The sequence below is a fragment of the Lutjanus erythropterus genome, chromosome 16 (assembly GCF_056507025.1).
Source record: "Lutjanus erythropterus isolate fLutEry1 chromosome 16, fLutEry1.hap2, whole genome shotgun sequence".
Classification (NCBI taxonomy): domain Eukaryota; kingdom Metazoa; phylum Chordata; class Actinopteri; order Lutjaniformes; family Lutjanidae; genus Lutjanus; species Lutjanus erythropterus.
The window spans coordinates 28,842,662-28,864,481 of record NC_139332.1 but is presented as its reverse complement, the minus strand read 5'-3'; the positions used below and the strand labels follow the sequence as shown (position 1 = coordinate 28,864,481).

Here is a 21,820-nt window from a genome sequence, read left to right as displayed (position 1 = left end):
AAAAAAAAAAATGGCTTCTAGAAAACTAAATGACCCAATCCTGCTCATCTGTCTGTCTCTAGGTATCACTACCTGCGTGGTTTGGTAAACACCGTCTCCAACAGGCGTCTGGATGCCCTGGAGGACTTCCAGAGTCTGTATAAGACTGACTCAGATATTTTCCCGTCTCAGATGGTTAAATCACTGGTTGACTGTCTGCCAGAAGTTGAACGGTTACAGGTCAGTACAGGCCATGATGAATGACAGCAGTTATAATACTGTTATCTAGATTCACTTCAGTTAAATGCATTCATTTATTTGTGGACGTGTAGGTTCATTTTGATTTGTGTTTTTGTTTGTTTTATTCAGATTATGTTCTTGGCTGTTTTGAATGTTTTACTTTGATTTGATCGAGGTGTGTACGGTGAACACTGGGGTGAAAAGTTGGAATATTGATGTCTAAATTAAAATATAAATCTAAAGAAATTACAGTATTTTATTGAGGTGTACAGCATATTAACTATCTGGCAAAGAAGTCAAGTCAGTTTTATTTATATGCCACATTTCATATGACGAGTGTTACTCATTGTGCTTTAAAATAAAAGTAAAGATACATCGTACATGACAAAAACATCTAAAGCAGCTTAAAAGATAAAGGATTGCATATATAAACATTTAGAAAAAGATATAAACATACATAATTATAATAATAATACTGATTCCAAAAAAATAAAAAACACAATTTAAAGCTAAAAGCTTGCAAAAAAGACATGTTTATAGTCTGTTTTTTTAAGATGATGCTGTTGTAGCAGATCACATTCCAGCTGGTAAAAGATTCCAGAGTTTAGACCCACAGTGACCGAAGAAGAAACCATAATAACCATATTGATCAGCGCTGTAATAACAACTGACAAAAATCTCTCCGCAGGCGGACAGACGGCCAGAACTGAAACGGCTCATCAGTCGGGTCAAGAGGGACGAGGAGCGGGAACGCGCACGCCACAACAACGGCCACGAGGAGGGTGCCGTGAAGCGCTTCCAGCTGCCGAAAAAATACATGCAGCTGGAGGAGTTTGTGAAGTGTGTTCAGGAGTCCGGCATCGTAAAAGACCAAGGAACCATACACAGACTGTTTGATGCTCTGACTGTAGGTAAGTAGTGTCGTACACTGTGTATACATACAGTATGATTTATGATTAGAGGGAATGGTCATTTTTGCATCATAATTTTCACTGAAAAAAAATGCAGGTTTACTTGGCCGTGATGTGATTCTGATAATATTGCGGCCTTAATCCATATTATATTCTGTAAATGCAGAGTTGTCCTGTCCTGTAGTTTCTCAAGCTCCACTACATTCAGCTATCTCAGCACACACACACGCTCATTCACACAAAATATTCCACTATACCCCTCCTCCTCTCCCTCCTCTTTACTTTTTCCTGGCAAACATTTATTCCTCAGGTTAATCATTACCTCACTCCTTCTTGAAGAAGGAGAGTTTGTCCGGCGGGGCTGTTTGGTGCTGTAGGTGTAACCAGGGCTTCAGTGGTCATTTACTGGCCTTGTAGCTGTGGTGAAAATAGCAACATGACTTGATATTAATCCCTTTAGTTCTTTCACCACTGGCATTAAATTACTTTACACTTTAGAGAGTGCTCTGTCTCTCTCTCTCTGAGCAGACTTGAACACCACAGTAAGCATTACAAGCAGCCTGTAGTAAGTTTTGTCAGGCAGTGTGAGAGCTGCAGCGACCTGACCACATTCCTGTTATCTCGGATTGAGAGAAACAGGAAGGCGAGGAAGACGTGTTGGAGTCAGGAGAGCTGTGAATAATTTGTTTTTAATTTAAGATAAGAGCTCGGGATTTTTGAAAATCTGAGGTTTTAGCAAAAAAATTACGTGCTTGAAAATCTTTCCTCAGGAAGACACGTCAGAGCTTATCTTGCCCTCCATGCTCTGTTATAGGAAAAAGGCATTCATGTCCTGCTGGGTGTTAAGAGCATTATCAGGTTTTCCTTTCCTCTTCTGAAAGAGATGCACGCTGTTCAAAGGGTTGGACGCAAGAGCTCAATTAATCAAAACTGGAATTTATCAGCTCCAAAAAGAATCCACTGTGGTGGAATATTTTTAAAGGGTGTTTCTTTAGGCTCATGTCCAAGTGAGGTCATGAGTCACTGGTCTTAAAGTCTAAGTCAAGTTGCAAGTCGTTTTTGATTTTGTCGAGTCCAGCGTCATCAAATTTATGACTCGAGTCTGACTCAAATCCAAGCCATGTGACTCGAGTCCACACCTACGCCTGCTGCTACACACTGAGTAAAATGCTGCATTTTTTACATAAAGCCCCAAAATGAAAGACTTTTGAGACTCAACTCTTGCTCGGTGGCTGTTAACAAAGGACTGTGTGTATGGGATGTTGTTTGGGTGTGAGGGAGCACACACACACACACACACACACACACACACACACACACACACACACACACACAGGCTTTGTATGTAGTCATTGTTGTAATACAGTACAAATGACAACCCCCGACTGCAGGCAGATTAGATTGCATGAGAAAAAAAGACTTTGGCCCGGTCAGCTCCCAGATGTTTGTATGTGCGAGAGAAAAGGAGTGTGACGCTAAGGTCAAATGTATAGTTTTTAAAGTCAGCGTCGCCTCCAAATTATCCTCACTGTTAAAGTTTGTGTTTATTTGCTGCAGGTCATCAGAAGCAGATCGGTCCAGATTTGTTTCGAGTCTTCTACACCATCTGGAAGGAGACCGAGGCCGAAGCACAGGAGGTGTGTGTGCGTTTGTTTTGCTTGTCAGATGTGACATGAATTACAATTATATTCTCATTCACAGCACACAGAGGGGTAGTGTCACATATCAATGGAAAATCAGCATTTTGTCTTTGTCAGCTGATCATAATTTAAATTAAACGCTTATTTTACCTCTGTTTAGACGTATACAACCAACAAGAGAAAGCAGTGTTAGCTTTAGACCTTGTATTAGTTTATGTATAAATGAGGAAGATTGTGATGCAGTATGATGTTACTCCACAGCTGAGTCTGACCAAATCTGACTGATAAACACCTTTGCTTATAAAATCACATGTTAAATATATTTATTTTGGACCTGAATGACCTGAGAGTCTGCAAAACAACTTCTGCCCCAGGTGTCTTATAGCTGTGCAAAAAACAGACGTCCACAACCAAATTAGTTCGGAAGAACATGCAAAAATGTGTAGGAACTCTGAGAAAGTCTGGAAAATATTTTTTGGAAAGAAAGGATGTTTGTAAGGATCGATGGAGAGAGTAGCCACTCAAACAATGTTCCAGTATGTCAGCCATGAATAAACTAAACTGTCAATCAAAGAAACTGTTTCACTAATCAATAATATAAACTGATTTTGTGATCTTAACTGCCAACTGAATCAGTGTGATACAAGTAAACTTTTCATGGACAAGATTTGATTTATAATATCGTTAAATTCACATTTCTGTAGAGTTTTGACAAGTATTACACAAGTTGTGTTGCTGTAGAAATGTGCAGTTTGTGAGTTTTAGTTTTAGTTTTGTTATCACCCTTAAACCCAGAAACTCTGTGGTAACTGAGCTGAACTTGGTTGTGACGCACTTGGACAATACTCTGAATCGAGGCCAGTAAAGACCTGTATTCGTTGAAGGGATTCTGCTTGAGTCAGTGAAATCAGCTGACTCGTGTTTTTATGTGGTTTCAGGTGTGTTTGCCAGCGTCTGTGCTGGAGCACATCGAGCCCAGCGAGTGCGTCTTCAAGCTGTCCTCTTCTGTTAAGACGAGCCGCGGCGTGGGGAAGATCGCCATGACTCAGCGGCGGCTCTTCCTGCTGACTGACGGACGACCGGGCTACGTGGAGGTGGCACAGTATCGAGATTTAGAGGTGAGACAAAAAGGGAGGACTAAAAGAACCTGTGAGATGAGTGACTTGTGTGCCGTCAGGACACATTATTGAAATGGGAATATGGCCAACTGCAATATCCAACACACAGATAATGAGAAAAATAAAGGAAAAAGGAGAAATGTGTCATAAAACATTATTTTAATGAAGCACTGCCCTGGACTACAAACCTTGTTGATGTTGATCCTGCATAGTGATAAAGATCCTGTCTCTCTCTGCAGGAGGTGAAAGTGTCCTCGGCTCCCTTCCTCCTCCTGCGAATCCCGAGCCTGAAGCTGCGTGTCCGGGGCCGAAAGGAGGCGTTCGAGGCCAATTTGAAAACGGAGACTGAGCTGTGGAACCTGATGGTCAAAGAGATGTGGGCCGGCCGCAACATGGCCGACCAGCACAAGGTAAATCTGTAACTGAAGGGTACATGTGTCTGTGACGGTGCGAGGGTATACATGTGGGGGAGAAAAGAGAGGAATAAATGCATGACAAGGAAAGATAATTTGGTGAGTCAAGTTCAAATTATAATGTGCTTTTATTACTTACACCTTGTCTTTATCTAGATATCAGTTACTGTGTGTGTGTGTGTGTGTGTGTGTGTGTGTGTGTGTGTGTGTGTGTGTGCTAGTCGTTGTTGGCTTCAGTGACCTTTGTAGGTGTGGTTGAAATTCCATGAGGCGTTCATGAACATAAATACAGACCCTTGAACAAAGACAGAGGGTTTCCTTTGTGAAACCAGATGATGTAACTGTAACATCTCTGTCTCTCCCCCGTCTCCTTTCTCTCTCACTGTTATTCTCATTTCTCTCCTCTACATCTCCTGCACTCCAGTATATTATGAAAGTGAATCCAGCTTGTCTCCTTCTGTTTGTAAGACCTTAAAATAATGACGTATTCTCTCGTCAAAGCCTATTGATATTTATAATTGAATCTGCACCACTACTCACAACCTAAAATCTAATTTTCTAGACTGGCTTTAACTTTTTTTTAATGTTTTTTTCTTATATTTTCAAACTTTTGATCACAGAAGCCTTATATCTGACTATAATCTGTAATGCATCTAGACAGGGGTTCGACTAACAATCATTATCAATTAATCTGCTGATTATTTTCACAATTAATCGATAAATTATTTCGTCTATATCATGTCAGTTTCCCAGAGACCAGAGTGACGTCTTCATATTGCTTCTGTTGTCCAACCAACAGTCCAAAACCTAAAGACTCTTAAGTTTACTGTCATAAAATGACAAATAAAAGCAGCAAATCCTCACTTGAAAAATGACTGAGACAACTAATTATCATAATAGTTGACAATTCATATTCTTTCGATAGTTCTTCTTTTCATAATCCCCTTTATTAAGCTTTTTTTTGTGAAGCACTCATTCTCTCTATTTTTTTTAAATGTAATTGTAAATGGATGTTTGTTTCCAGGACCCCCAGTACATGCAGCAGGCTCTGACCAACGCCTTGTTAATGGACGCAGTTGTGGGCAGCCTTCAGAGCAGTAAGGCCATCTACGCTGCTTCAAAGCTGGCTCACTTTGACCGCATCAAGATGGAAGGTAGACGAAGATGATGATGATGATGATAAATATTGTCGTAGATTTGCTGCTTGCACTATTAAACTCATCCATTTTTGTCAACATGGAAAGCATTATGAATTCAGTTTGATTGCGGTTCAAAAAAACACAATTAATGTGGGTCGTGGAGTTTAAAGGGATAGTTCGGATTATTTAAAGTGGGGCTGTATGAAGTACTTATCCATTGTCAGTGTATTATCTACAGTAGATGGAAGTCACCCCGCCCCCCAGTTTGGAGAAGCAGAGAAGAGCACCAGCTCGGAAGCTAAGCAAATAAAGCCCACTTTAAATATATATATATTTATATGTACACTATATTTACAATATTTTCAACACTTAACCAAACTCCTTTAACAAAAAAGTCTGTAATTTTATCTTGCAGAACACGAGATGCTGGTCTACCGCTGCCTCAACCTGTTGTTTTGTATGTTGGTTTAAAACACCAAAGTCACACAGTAACACAACAGCAGCTCGTATTCTGCAAGATACAATTATTGATTTTGTCACTGGAGTCTGGTCATTGGAGAGAGAGATAATTGGCTTATATAACAGTGGTTTCCAGTTGACTGTGGATAAGTACGTCACACAACCACACTTGAAAAAAATCCCTTAAATATCCCTGTAATGACTTTGTTTCCGTTCCAGTTTGCATACTGAAGACTCTCAGTTAAGTTGATTTAGAAACTTTAAGTGTTTTTTAATGTACAGTGACTCATCAGAGGATGTGTGTAGAATTTTATTGCCGTTTGGGGTTTTTCAGCGTGTGTTTATGCACTCTACACCTGTTTGAGGTTAGCTACCTCCCTCTAACAGCGGTTTGTGTGTCTCTAGTGCCGATGATGGTTCCCAAGACAACTGCAGAGACGCTGAAGCACAAAATTAACCCCTCGCTGGAACTTACTGCACCTCAGGCTGTAGATGTTCTTCTATACACACCAGGTACAAACACACACACACACACACATTGTTCCCAAGTGAGACCTGTAGCCAAGCAGTTCCTACAGTGTTGATATTATCAGTGTGATGACAAGTGTCAGGTTCCTCTCTCTCTCTCTCTTAGCAGTTTCACAATCCAGAGTTTCAATTGTGACACAACACATGGTCACTGACATCAACTCTGGTTGACAAATATGCACACAGACGCTCACGCGACCTTTGCTTTGTCATCACTGCTGTCTCTCTGTCTCACACTCTCTCTGTGTCCCACCAACATACAAAAGACGGACATAAAGTCATAAATCTGCATATTTAGTTAGCACTTCCTCCTGCGGTTTCCTTTAGAGTAAAACTATAGAGAGAAGTCAACCAGAAATACACAAATGTGTGCAGAGGGAAGCTTCTCCTCAAGACTGAATTGTCTTAAATATACACAGGGTTCTTAAGGGTTCTAGAAATCCTTAAAAACAGTTAAATTTTAATATCATGTTTTCATGGTTTGCTTGGATTTTGGATAAAGAACTTGAAATCAGAAGTTTCAACCTCTTTAAAATATTTTCTTGGCCATTTTCTGTCTGAATTTATAGCCAACAGTTAACGAGGTGACATGCAATAAAATGGCCCCTGGTCAGACACAAACCTGGAGACATTGCTTTTAATGGTCGACCCATCGGCCTCCATGGCGCCCTGTAACTGAACAGTGTAATGAGAATGAAGATGAAAGAATATGTTACACCAGATTTTGAACACCTCTGTGGGAATTTGGAATGACAATATGTTAAGACAACGCTCTCCCGCACGTCATAAACGCATCAAATGAGGGAGCAGAATCTGCAAAAACTCACACCAAGGAGCACTGAAGTTTAAGATTAAAATGTATAGAATAATACATTTTAGAATAAAACCCTGATAATTTATTGATATAAATATCAGTTTCAGAGGTTTTAAAGATAATATGAAGCACAGTGTCCAGGCTGTTCACAGGACTGTTGTGGTACAGTTATTTTAAAGTCCTAGGAGAGGCAGGAACTCACAAACACAGTTTTAGATATTTTCTCATCACAGAGGCTGCACTCTGATATTTTATGAGTCTCGTCAGTGCAATAGACAAGTGAAAAGACATCAGATATACTCTTAATATTTTACAAAAAACGAACTGGACATTTTTAAGCAACTTAAAACAGGAATTCTAACTTACATAAGTAATTTAATAGAGGACAGGATTTTGGATACAGGACAACTGCTCAAAATCCCGGACTGTCCTGCAGTTTTCAGGATGTCTGATCACCCAAACTGAAGCTGCTCTGGCAGCTCGTGGCGGCCCAAAACTTTACTCAGACTCTTTATGTGTTTTTTATTTTAGTCTGTCACCCATCAGGAAATTCCCGTCATCACTTTTGACCTTAAAACACATTTCTGTTTACTGTTGTTTGGCCTTTTGTATACAGTCCATTGAGTTTATTACAGGGGCAGACAGACTGGCGCGTTACGTGGCAGGAAGACTGAGCTTAAAAAGAACTATAAAGCCACCGCGGCCTTCTCTGCACCAACCATCTGGGGCCACTTAGATGCCCGGCTGGTGGCAGACTGACCCCCAGCACTAACACACTCATACTCAGTGATGCCCACATATTCACACACTGTTCACTTCTTCTATGGCAGTCAGTGAAAAGAACAAATCTGCCCATTCAGATCCTCCCTGCCTGCCTCTTTCTGACTCTGGTTTGTATATAGGTCACTGAATTGAATTCCTGGCATATGTCCAGTTCACTCCTACCTCTCTCTCCCCTCCTCTCCACTCTCTATTCTCTCTATTCCTTTACACTCAGCTCCCCCCCCCCACACACCCTGCTCTCTCCTTCCCCTCTACGTCCCACTGTCCCTCTCCGTCTCTCCTTCTATGAAAGACAGGATGTTACTTTCGTTTTTTTCCCGCCAGCTGCGTTTTTAAATAGCAGTGAGTACGTTGGAGGAAATCTGACCGTTAGGTGAAGACTGGCAGCAGAAAAAATAGTGTTTCCACTCAAACTCTTGGTTGATATTCACGGTTTTTCTTGGCCTCCATGGAGAGTAAACACTGGCAGCTGTAAGCCACAAGTTTGTGATAAGGTATTGAGAAATAACTGATAAATACTGCGTGTGTGTGTGTGTGTCTGTTTCAGGTCAGCTGTGGGTGTCTGTGGGCGGGGGGAAGGTGATGGTGTTTGATGCCTCCAGCTGGTCCCTCACACACACCTGTCATGTTGGAAATGCAAGACTGGTAAAGAAGACACACACTGCAAACACACTAACACGCTAGTTTAACCGCAAACCAAAACACAAGGAGGCGGGACACACAAAGAAGATTTGGGGTGTGTTCACAAGTCACCCTTAACAAGGCAGACCAGACCAGACCATGAAATAACCCTTGACACATTATCAATTTATTCATTTTTAACTGGTTAAATTCTTGACAGTCATAGTGATTAACATCCCTAATCCTGATCCTCACCATCTCCAAAAAGACTCCTGGCTCCTGCTTCATTTTGATTTCTGAGTGACAAAACAGAATCCAACAAAAATTTCTCCAAGTGGTTGATTGGATTGTAGAAGTAACCAGAGTTTCTCAGAGCCACGGCTCCTCCTTAGTTCTTCAGTCAGTACTAAAAACCACTTGGCTGGATGTTTGACGTGTTTTTTTTTTTTCACATCGCTGGACCGAATCAGCAGATAAACGGCACCCACATACCTCTGACATCAGATACAGATAAAACTGTTTTCCCCACGTTTATTTATTTTCCTGTTGCTGCTTCTCTTCAAACAGTGTCAGTATTATCTTCAGACGTGTAAGCACATGTTTTGGGGAGTGTACAGTGTGTTTTTGAATAGTTTTAATTTCCTCCCCTAAAGACCAAAACATTTTCTGTTTGACTCTGAACAAGTGAAAGTTGTCAGCTGTGTCTTAATGTCCGTGCTAAATGAGGTTAAAGACGACCGCAAAATTTTAAGGCACCACTCAGGACTGTGCTAATCACTGACCTCTACTCCAAGCATGCAGGTCACAGTCACATGAAATATGTTAACCAGTGTGTGAGAGACACACGAACGCACACAGAGAGAGTGTGTTTTCTCTGGACCTAACCATAATATTTGCACACCGTTCACTCCCAGGTCATGTATGAAACACCTGGACGGTGCTCTGCAGTGTTTACATGAAGCATGACAGATGATTTGATGATGATTTGTTTACACAGTTCTATGTTGTTTAAGTTTGCATCTGTAAAAATACAGTATAGTATTGAATTATTAGATATCATGTGATGATTGTTATTATTTGCACTGCTGTTGAGAGGACAGTATGTTGTAGTGAAGTGCTGAAGTTTATTATTATACAGTGTCTCCACCTAGTGGAGATCTTAGGTACTGCACAAAATAATGCTTACTGTTGATAGAAGTTTAACTATTTTTATTTTAACTTAAGTTGTTTGTTTTAACTGAACTGAATTAACTTTATATAAAAACTGCACTGAACTGAATAGTTTTTTCTTTGTGGTGATCTGAGTTGAAAAGAAAACCCAGAGTGGATTTTTGAGGGTTTTGTTTTTTGTTTTTGGTTTTTGATTGGTACTTTGGATTGGGATTTGGGGGAGTATCTGTGAATAGATGAAGCTTTTGTTTTCGAAATACATTCATTCTGAAATTTTGTGTTTGGGCTGTTTTTGTAGAACTGTGACTTGTGGACATTCTTCACTCTGCAGGGTGTAGATTTTTGACTTGTCTTTTCTATTGAGATCGAGGTTTTTGTTTAGTTTCACTTGCAGTTTCTTTTCTTCAACTTTAAAGCAAATCACACAAAGGATGTAAATCTGTCACATAAAAAAACCCAGGTGGGACTTACCTGAAGGAACAAAAAGTAGTTTTAAGACAAATGATCATAAACCATACAAGTAAACCACACAAGTTGCAAAGCAAAAAAAAACAAAGGAAAACAAGTTGGCTGGCGCTCCTAACGAAAGTCAGACCTGTCACATTATGCAAACTCAGATCTACTTATTCTTATACATACCTGCTACATTTACATGTGTATGAAAGAATCTACTGTAGGTGTACCCAGTTTACATAAGGACAAACGATTATTTTCAGTCTTAATCAATCTGTCGTTTATTTTCTTGTTTAATCTGTGAATTTTTTGGACCATAAAATGTTAGAAACAAGAGAAAAGAACAGTGGCTAAGAGTCTATCACACTGCACCTTAAGAACAGACAAGGACATCGACGTGTGTGTTGTCCTAAGTTGCAATGCTTTGAGTTCTTTGCTTGTATAAAAAAAAAACTGGGTGACTAGTGTTCAATTTTGTCCAAGATCCAAAAGTAATTAATTCACTGTCACAGAAGACAAATCATCGGATTAATTATTCTACTAGTTTTTTCAGCTCCACTTTTTTGTTAACCTGCAAAGAGAAACCCAACTGCATGAGGCCTTCTGCAAATAAATAGTGATTTATTAATCACTTACCTTGTTCTAAAGAAAACTACTGTCCCTTACGTTGCCTCCTCTCAGCAGCCTCTCTGTATAATTAGTCGTAAAAGCTTTAATTTGATTTTCTGTGTCTCTGTTTGCAGAACTGCATGCTGGGAGTTGATAAGGACCAGGTCTGGATGGGCTCTGAGGACTCTGTTATCTACATCATCAGCATGGTGGCGATGGTCTGCAACAGACAGCTGACTGAACACAGGGCGGAGGTCACCGGACTGGCACTTGACACTGACAAATATAGGTAACACACACACACACACACACACACACACACACACACACACACACACACACAATTAATGACACAGGAGTAAAGAACAAACCACTTCAACTCTATAAACATACTCTCTTTCTCTTCTGTATATTTCTACAGTGAATATAGGTTGTAAATTTTAAATGGCCATAATAAACTCTTAGGAGTCCTAATAGAGAAACTAATGCGCTCAGTGGAAATGTTTTGGCTTTGATCCCATGAAAGCAACTTATACTGATGGTGTTTTTGATTTTATACAATTTTAAATGCAGTTTTGAATAATAGCCGACTGCTGTGGGATTTTTGAGACCACTACCTACTCAGATTACCAGTGTAACGGTCGATATAGTGAATTTTTCAGCTGTAATGAAAATAGACCTCTTCTTTGTGGATTGTGCACCAGTTCTGTACTGATACAAGTATGCAGAAGTACACAGGAGGCTGAGACAATTAAGAATATTATGTACATATTATTTAACACGTTAAATAATTAACATATGCATATGCCAACCAGCTGTAGAAAGGAACCTTGAGAAAATAAAGAATAATTAAAGATAAAATAAATAGAAGAAAGGATCACTTTATGCATTATATGCTCTGTAAAAAAAGTGTTTATACCATGCATATGAGTAAACATACCGATATATCTGTGACAGGCCCAAAACTGGTCAGGCTCTGTTTTAAATTGATTTTAACAGAGATGAGTTTCTCTGTCAGTGGAGCTGCAGCTCCTGAGGGAAAAAATTAAATCTCACTAGATTTGTACTTTGTTCTTCAGCCAGAAGGTGGCGTACTCCTGCAGCGCAGAGGGAACCGTCATGGCGTGGGACGTCTCAACACTACAGGTCAGTTTCCAACAAACAGTTTGTTTGACTGGAGAAGGTTCAAAAACAGTTATTGGTTTTCTATTTTAACAGACGGTTCATTACTGGCCTCAGTCCAGCCATTTGATCATTCAGATGGTCACACTTCTACTGACTGCTCCTCCCTTTTCCCAGTTATTTTCCTGTTTCATACCAAAATTTTCAGATAAATTTTTCATGATATTGATTCTTTGTTGTGCCTATCCGCTCAGGTGAAGAGGCACTTCCGCCTCTCCTGCGACCGTCTGCAGTCGGTCTCCAGCTGTAACGGGACGCTTTGGTGCTGTAAGTTTCACATCTCATCGCTGGAGCATCAAAATAAGGAACTTAATGATGGAAATGAAATAATCTCACAGTCTCTGTCTGTATGTCCAGGCTCCAGGGACAGTATACTGGAGGTGTGGAGGAACGGTTCAGTGAAACATCGTCTGAATCTGCCAGAACAACAAAGAGGAACTGTTGCTACATTCAGCTGTGTGCTGCTGTTACCTGAGGTACCACACACACACACACACACACACACACACACACACACACACACACACACACACACACACACACACACACGCATACAGGTGCCAAGCTATATTAAAAATGGGGGTGTGAGATTGATATGGCAGGAAAATTTTCATTAACACTTCATAGTGCAATTTCTTGCAATATAGAGCCTTCAGTCATCACCAGTAAAGCAGTAAAAATACCAGTTTTTCATTGTTTGTGTGATTGTCAGGCACCAAGCAGTGAGGCAATGAAGAGAACAAAAGTTTGCTGAAAAAAAATATGGTTTTAATTTAGCCAAAAAATGCAAAGCAATATAAACCAAGAACTTAATAACTTTTTCCTATAAAAGAGGTCAAAAAAATACTTTATCCAAAAACACATCTGCGTGAAACAGTGCAGCATCTGATGGATTTACCTTCAGCAGCTGGCTGTGGCAAAAAGTGCCCTGGACTGACTTTGCCCCCCGTGTTCTACTCAAGTTGGCGCCCATGTTAGCCACTAACAGTAATCAATACACACATTATTATACTGATTTTGTCACCTCAACTCAACCAGCCTCCATTGGTCAGCTGTGCTATTTTAGTGGGAGAAGACGGTGGGAATGAGAGACGAACAGTTTCAAAAATTAAGAATTCTCACCAAAACACTTTCTTACTCTGTTTGCTCCATTGCTCAGGCACCTATGTGCACAGGCAAACACACAGAGTTTGACTGTATCTCTCTGGTATCTTGGCGTGTTTTGTTGTATTTGAGTGTGACTCCTTTTCCACGCTGTGTTTGTTTGTTTGTTTCAGATGGAGGAGATGTGGAGCATCTGTGTGGACTCAGGAGAGGTGTGCATTTGGCACATCAAGGACACAAGCAAACCGTTCCACCGCGTGGCTCTACAGGACTGCACCGGATGTTACTGCATGATCAAAGTTAAAAACCAGGTTAATATACAGTTTTAATACACATAAAACACATAAAACCCTTTATAATGCATTATAATCCTGGCACTGACCTCCTGTTTCCCTCCAGGTGTGGGTTGGCGGTGTCGGTCGCAGTTCTACCAAAGGGAAGATTTATATCTTGGACACTGAACACTACCAGATCCTGAAGGAGCTTCACGGCCACAACGACAAGGTGACGGCGCTCTGTTCTGCTGAGGATCGCTACGTCCTCAGTGGAGCCGGCAAACACGATGGCAAGGTCGCCATCTGGAAGGTGGAGTAGAGCGGTCGACCGTCTGGAAATGGACAAACTTTGGTTGAGAAGCTGGAGCTCTTAACGCCATCACACTGTGAACTAATAAGGGACCCCGTGCTGAGAATCTGTGGGAATATGAGCGGAGAACGGTGTTTTTGAAAACTCGACTTGCCTTTTGCATCTCAGAGACGCGATGGAATCACATGACCGTCAAGTGAAGCAACACGTTTACTCAAAATGACACCAACTGAGCAGCTTCTCCCGCCTGCTATGAAGTGGTGACCTGCAGTTAGAAATGATAATAATAGTACTAACACGTTATTTATCGGGAATATGAAGGACAAATGAAGACTGAAAAAAGTTCCGCTGGACATGTTTTTTATTCCAAAGTGCTTCACTTTACTGAGGGTTTATTTTTCAGTATTGTCATACTTTATTTAGTGCTGCAGCCTGTTTTATATTGAGTTTGATCACACTAGTATTATGTGGGAACACCGTGTGAGTGAGCCTCTTCTCCAGCTGAGTTTCTACGGCTCAAAGGAGTCAAACTACCCTGAAAACAAGCTCCTGTGATCGGAGGTTTCACCATCGCTGTGGGAAAATCCCTGAAAACAGTTTATTTTTCATAGACGTTGTGCTTTAATGGATAATGTACAGAGGAGAGTGATGGGAAATACGATGAAATATGAGACAAAGTTAGGAGCTGGACTCGTGATACTCAGTGCATCTCAAGAGAAAAAAGGTTCAGTCCTGCAACAACTGGACGCTATGGAAGCCCTGAGAGCCAAATCTGAAAAAAAAAGTCTGATCTAAATAGTTTTATGACTTAAGAACAGGTGAAAAAAAAAAATGCCAGGAACAATTTTCTAAGTTGCCTCTTTTCATATGTGAAGATGGCTAAAAGAGGAGTTTTGGATGGTGTTTTTTTTTTTGTTAAAAGTATTTTTTGTTGTTGTTCAGCCAAAAGTAGCTTAAGTACACTACTACTGCATGTTTTAAAGAGAACTAAAGCATCCATGTAGTCTTTAAACTTAGTTTTTAGATGATCTATAGTGCATGGTCGACAGTGCACGGCACACATGCAAACAGGGCATGTCCAATTCTACTTGGCTATTTAAACAGCTAGAATCTAAGTAAGGCACAATGCACAAAGGTGTTTAATATATTTATGTGTTTAGTCATCATAGGTTGTGGATGTAACATGAATGAAACAGGGAGTGTCATCTTCCACTCTCTTTACCAGCCAGGTGCACCTGCTTGTGGCACATTGCAGCAAGTTGGAGAAGCGAGCAAAGAGGCTGAAATGACAAACTGGAGGTGATGCAGACTCTGCGGTTAACCTGCAGGTTGGGAGGGCTGGGTCATAAAAATTAACTTTATGATTGTGAATAGCAGAAGGGTTGCAGGTGAAATAGGCTGAACCGTCTCTCTCTCTGTGCGCATTAACATGCACAGGACCAGTAGCGTGACTGCTTTGACATGACGGTGCACATGGAAACATCACCAAGTCAAAGACTGCAGCCTCTCTAATCGTTAAATCATCAAAGAAAACACTCAACACAAACACATAACACACACCCGCGGGTGCACAGATGCCAGGATCAAGTACATGTGCTAGTTACACAACATCAGTGCTCGGTGGGAAAAATGACAGAAGATAGGTAGAGCCCTTTTCAAAGCAGGATTTTCCTATAAAATGATGCATAGACTAATAGAAATAATCCTTCTTAATCATCAGTGATGACCCACTAGAAGTGTGTGGTGGTGTCTAGATCTGCAGAGACCTTTATTTCCAGCCTTTCATTCATTTTTGGGACATTTTACCAACCCAGAATGTCAGTATTTAATGACCTGGAATGAGACTCAACAATCAGCCGTCTTTCTGGTGCGTTTACAAACAGCAGCTGACAAATCCTGCATATTCTAAGTTAAAGTCATAAACACAGAAGGGAAAACAATTTAAGATCAGACCTCGAATTGTTTTTCTCACTGGGCTTCCATAGCAGTCTGATAAAAACACACAACATATGTCCACAATGTTTCACACTTGCTGGGCTCCTTTACCAAATACTTACCTCACTGTTAAACAAAGTTGCTACATTTTTCTATATTTATATTCCTATAAATTTAGTTTAATCTGTGTAACCGGGCAGTTGATTTTAACAAGCAAACACAAAATGTTTTAAAATGTGGACTGAGAGAAGATGTGAAGGATCTAGTCAAGATTTCTGGCTATAAAATGCTTTATGCATATTAAAAATGTAGTTTTTTTTAAAAATCATTTTAAGTGAAAAGTTGCATCTTATATGTTAAAAGTTATTTATACTCTGCAGACATTTGTGTCCTGTGCATTCTGTAAGAATTTCTAACTCGTTGTTATTACAGTGCAATTTTTATCAACTACGTGCAACAGGACAGACTGAAGTTTATTTATATTCACTTTTTCTTTCTTTCACAACTTTCGCAACCAGAGTTAATAAGTACACACGCAAAGGTTTTTTTTCCTGTTTAACAAAAAGTGCGATAATTTTGTTTCATTCAAAGGTTCAGCTTATCTTTTATTAATGTATGTATACACTGTAAATAACTGGTGAACATAAGATATGTTCCTCTTGTAAACTAAACTGTAACAATCCACACAAACATTTATGTATTTTCTGTTTTGTTTTATATATTTTGTTTTCTCTGAGTTTTTATATGACTTCATATGAAATTGTATCAGACCGTTAACCAGATTTTCTAATATTTGATCAAACAGTGAACAAAGAAAATACACACTTTTTTAAAGGAAGTCTTCAGATTGTGTTTGTTTACAACCAGAACAAGTTTCACTTTGATCTCCATGCCAGTGTTTCCCAACCTGCGGGGTCGCAGAGGAGCCAGGAGCAACTTTTCAAACTTTCCTCTGACTTCTCCTGTTATTTATTAATTTATTTTATTTTTATTAAGTTATAGTACAAGGTCAGTACAATCAATGCACACATAAACCTTTGTGATACTCAAATCACTTTACTAAAAGAAATGGGGGGAAGAAAAAACAAAACACAGAAATTCACTTTAAACAAATTGTGGTCCTACAGGCGTAATATATACAGTCCAGCTTTTTTTTCCCCCATCATAAATGTGTCATAAATAATGTCAATGTCTTCGCCAACTGGAGGTCGACTTTTTAAGTGTTTACTTGAGAATAACTTGAAAATTAATCAAATAAAAAGAAAAAAGAAAAATAAACGAACAAAAAAATCTGGTTGAACGAGTTGGGTACCGATGCTTCATGCAATGATTTTATAGATTTTTTCGCATTTGCTGCTGTTTCCATTCCAGAACTACATGCTGTATGCAAATGATTTTAATTTTTCTGCACCTGCTAAACTTCACCAGAAGAGGGCGCTGTTTGATACCAAGAGAAGTTAAAGAGGGAGCCGGTTTATTTGTGAGAGTTGACAGAAGTTCAGTTTCACGGATCACAACCGACAATATCATTGTTATGATAGAGACGTTGTCTTTGTCAATTCATCTGTTATTTTCTCTGCTGAATTATTAACCAGGTCGTCAATAAAATGTTAGAAAACTGTGGAAAAGGGCCATCACAGTTCTCAGGAGTCAAAGGTGACATCTTCAAAGTGCTTGTTTCAATTTCTCAGTCCAAACCCCTCAAATATTCAGTTTTTATCACGTATGAGTCAAAGAAAAGCAGCAGATCTTCATATTTTAGAGGATGCAACAAGAAAATATGCTCACACTTTATTTTACAGTACACCAACAAGATGTACTTTGCATCAAAGTGAACAAAAACTAGGAAATATGTTCTTTATTAGACAGTAGTAGGTCCTTTAAGAAACTCTTATTAGACTTGGAAACTAAACTGAAATCATGTATCTGCTATTTTAGACGCACTTTGATTGTTTGGTCTCGTACAATCGGCAGAGACCAATGCCTGCGTCTTTCATCAAAATCACATTATCTGACTACAGTATTACAGTACGTCTGTGCAGTCAGCCACAGATAAAATATTCCTCTACCTTTATAATTTTGCTACTTTACTTGGTGGGGAGGTAGCAGATACGTGATTTCACTTTAGTTTACAGTACAGGTCTGTTGTAATCTGCCCCCAAATAAAGGGTGTAACTACTGTCAAATGAAGAACATATTATTTCTGGGGTTTTTTTTTGTCTAATTTAATAAAAAGTATGTCTTGTTATTCTTATGTAAAATAAAGTACTTTGACCTCCACAGCAAACATAAAAGCTATCTGACTCCTGCTTCACCTGCTCGAGCTGCAGGGTGTCAGCGTGATATAACATAAAGCTAGAACAGACTGATCAGGTGTTCCTGAGCAAAACACTGAGTCCCTGCGGGGCCGCTGCTCTGTGAATGACCTCTGACCTCCGGGCAAAGCTGTTTTTTTATAAGAGAGCAGCTGTTAATCTCTCACCGCGCAGGTCCACTCATGCCCCGGCTACAGCGGGAGATAAGTTGTTTTTCTGCATCTCCTGCAGCTCAGTTTACAATAATCTATAAACCTTTACTTACAGGAAGCAAGAGTTAGATTTGAGAGAGAAAAAAGCACACTGTTGATGTATACGGTCCTGACTTTTAAACCTCAGCAGTGTAGAAGGAGCAGCTCCAGTCAACAGAGGCTCAGCGCTCTGCAGTGCAATGCTTCAAAGATAGAGGTTCCTCTCATAGAGCTGCAGTAGCAGCCTGTGCAGCATTTAGTTCTATTTCTGACTCTTTGTTGCTGCTCAGAAAAACAAAACAAAACAAAAGGTAAAATGACAAGGTGTGTAGTACTCGTCATTCGAGAGACCGCCTTTCAACTGGAGGACGAGACTGGTGATGTTGTATATTTTTCTTACTGTCAATAAATGCCATGAAAACACAAAAATCAATGCATTTTTCTGACTTTTCTTTGTCTCTCTGCAGCTGGAGATGTAAATCTTTAAGGCCCTGAAAAGATCATGCAAGTGCTACATATTTTAATACATTCAAGAAAAAATAAGCAACAATCAAAGTTAGACTTTCCGGGAAAAGGAACATTTTTAGTTATCATTTATTCTCAGAAATATTTTATCTCGGGATAAATCTATCCAGATGTGTTAACTTGTTGTCAAGGGCGTCCTAAACAAACACTTGCAGATGGAGTTACAACCTTAGATTAGACACAATCGAAAGGAAACAAAGATAAACCAGATGCAGATCCAGTGCAGATCCCCGCCAGGCAACAGACGGTGAAGCACCTACTGCAATGCCGCTGTAACTGCCAGATGCAACCGGTGGAGGTTTTCAAAGTTCTGCCGACATTAACAAGACATACAGATATGCTGTCCGGAGCTGAAACAGGATTTCAAACTCAAGTAGAAGAGCGAGAAGTCAGCTGTCAATGTTCGTACAAATCAGAGCAGTCAAAAAATAGAATTACTGCCTCAGAGTTGTTTGTCTCCACCAACCAGTCAAGTCACAGTTGACATCCACGTCTGTCCAGACTCATATAAAGTTTGTAGTGAAGACTTTTAAGGACTTTAAACTGGAACTTAACACTATATCGACCTATAACTTTAAAGGAATTCAATAAAAGGTATCAAGTGTATTTTTTTTTTTTTTTTTTTTTTTTTGGCTAAATGGAAGTTCTTGTTCTGCATGTGTGATTCCAGTGAATGATTTCCAGTGAGAAACATGCTGTCTTCAATTAGAAACTATTTTTACTGAGGAGGACAGAGGACCAATAGAGCGCTGAACATCGTCATAATTAGCGAATTAATTCTGGTGTTACGGCCAAAAATGTGTTTACTGAAGTCGCTGTGACTTTGGCCTTTGATCGCCAAAATCAAAGCGTTCTTGAGATATCACATTCGCAGGAGTGGGATGACCTGAAAACACGACGCCTGTGGCCACGGCCGTCCTCGGCATGGAGCCTCAAACAAACAAACAAACAAAAAACAGTTTTTTTTCCATCATTTCTGAGGTCCATCAGTGTGCAGTGATGAATGTGCACAAAAAATCAGGCTGATCGGTTAAATCCCACAAGCATGGAAGCGATCAAATGATCCTCTGTTGGGAACAGTGATGGCATGTTACTGAAAACACGGGCAATTTGTTTTAAGATGAAAAAAGGACACATTTTTAAACAAGCAAAATGATGATAAAGCACACATTTACACGTAACTTTCTTCTTAGTGAGTAATTTGATGTATAAGGAAACAAGAAACTGTTGATGCATTTAAGGTAAGCTCCTTGTAATCTTTTAAATCTCTTTTACAAACACATTTTTGTAAGTGTGCTTTTACAGGACCTTTGGTCTGACCTGTTAAGTCACTTCTTGAGTGCTGTTTTATACAAAGCCCCGACACGCCATTTATGCACCGTCACACCGCCCACACCCAGTTCAGACAGTGTGCATTTGAACGTGGCTCCAAGCTAAGGATCTACAGTGAAGATTCAGACAAAAAACATGGTGTGAATAACATTTTTTAGTCAACTTGGCATGTTGGGGCCTTTTAGGAGACTCGGATTACACTAGATGAGCAATATAGAGGCATTTTATTCTTTCATTCTGTTGTTTTTTTGGTTTTTTTTGACGTTTGGTCACCATTCACTTCCACTGTTTGGGAGATTCTGCAACACTGTTTCCCTGTGAAACTCCAGCAGAGTTTTGTGGACTAAAAAACTAAACCCGACCTTCAGTCGACATGAGGGTGAGAAGATAATGACTGAATTTTCATTTTTGGGTGAACTATCCCTTTAACACTCAAAGCCTCAGGTGAGTCTTCTTTGTCAGATGTTGCAGGCATGGTTCGATCACATTGGATTTACAGTCTGACGACAGACCCGAACAAGCCCTCATCATTACATTTGAATGCCAACTGAGCCGCGCCCGCTTCAAACCAGCAACACAAGGAAGACCAAAAAAAAAAAAAAGACGATTATGAATATTTTTTTATGAGAAACAGCCAAAACTGGTCACGTAGACTCACATCAGTTATTGTCATAAACTGGCTTTTAAAATGGCTCATGGTGATTGTAGTTTATTTCAAAAAGCACTATGGTGTTTAGCAAATGTTATTCAAAGAGGGGGAACAATTACCAGTCAGTTTATAAACATTTTATTCTTTAGTGAGTATTTACAGCAGCAGGATGATGTATGAGGTGTTGACTGAAAACAAAACATGTTCATGGTGATGAAGAAACTAATTTATGTATCTTAAATAGTTTTTATTATCATCATCACGAACATAAACTTTGTTTATACAGAACAAAACAAAGTTAGGGCATGTTTTACATTTCAGAGGTGCATGAAGCGAATAAAATAAGCCAAATTGAAAATAAAAAAGATAACAGATATTAGGATAAATGCCATTTCATCAGAGTGACGGCTCATCAGGTTCAATCCCTTGACAAAGATTTATGGTTGACAATATTATATTTTTAGGGTTTGTGGTGATGCAAGTTATGACAGGCAACACGATAGAAGAAGAACACAGTATCCTCCAGGGCAAAACAAATGACAGAGAGCATTAAAGATACTACGTCAGTGACATTTCTATTCTATTTTGTACAGACACCAGACAGATCTTTAACTCTGGATTATTGCTTTATTGTTGTACATCTGCTCCCCAAGAAAAACAGGTGTGTTCAGATTCTAGTTCAGTTGTCTGACACTGAACGCGCAAAATGAATTATTTTTCACTCACCAGGAAAACATTCCTTTCTCTGTCGTTTCTCGCATCAGACTGTTTCTTCTGTTGCTTCACGTCTCTGTCTGTTTTGGTATCAGTTCGCCCTCTAATGAGGCCACAGAAGCCAAACCATGTAATCAGTATATCAGTACAGATGCTAATAGACAGGGAGAGCCAAGCCCCCAGGCTTTCAACTTTCATAGGGCTGCATAGTTTTGCTGCACTTTCTGCTCTTTGTCGTTGTTGTTTTTCTTGGCAGTTTCAATATCACATGTTTTTTCATGGGCAAATTATAGCTGTCATATACCCTATTACCCAAGAGGCTCAACCCACCTGGGCTGTAGGAAAACAGATGAGCGGTTTTGCCCCTGGAGGCAGCAGGCATCACCTACAGTACAGAGCAGTCATTCCCAA

The 21,820-nt window shown here is 39.7% G+C and overlaps 1 protein-coding gene across 1 annotated transcript in view; it reads left to right on the top strand.

Moving 5' to 3' along the window:
* Positions 1-14,749, top strand: part of dennd3a (DENN/MADD domain containing 3a) — a 31,253-nt gene extending 16,504 nt beyond the window's left edge. Inside the window, exons 17-30 of the mRNA XM_084739297.1 lie at positions 63-219; positions 908-1,130; positions 2,688-2,767; positions 3,709-3,888; positions 4,128-4,298; positions 5,326-5,455; positions 6,305-6,412; positions 8,572-8,669; positions 11,012-11,166; positions 11,957-12,023; positions 12,254-12,326; positions 12,417-12,535; positions 13,337-13,474; positions 13,563-14,749. Of these exons, the coding sequence (XP_084595423.1) occupies positions 63-219; positions 908-1,130; positions 2,688-2,767; positions 3,709-3,888; positions 4,128-4,298; positions 5,326-5,455; positions 6,305-6,412; positions 8,572-8,669; positions 11,012-11,166; positions 11,957-12,023; positions 12,254-12,326; positions 12,417-12,535; positions 13,337-13,474; positions 13,563-13,757 (1,894 nt within the window). The 3' untranslated portion in view covers positions 13,758-14,749. The remainder of the gene's footprint in view (positions 1-62; positions 220-907; positions 1,131-2,687; positions 2,768-3,708; positions 3,889-4,127; positions 4,299-5,325; positions 5,456-6,304; positions 6,413-8,571; positions 8,670-11,011; positions 11,167-11,956; positions 12,024-12,253; positions 12,327-12,416; positions 12,536-13,336; positions 13,475-13,562) is intronic.
* The last annotated feature ends 7,071 nt before the right edge of the window (positions 14,750-21,820 follow it).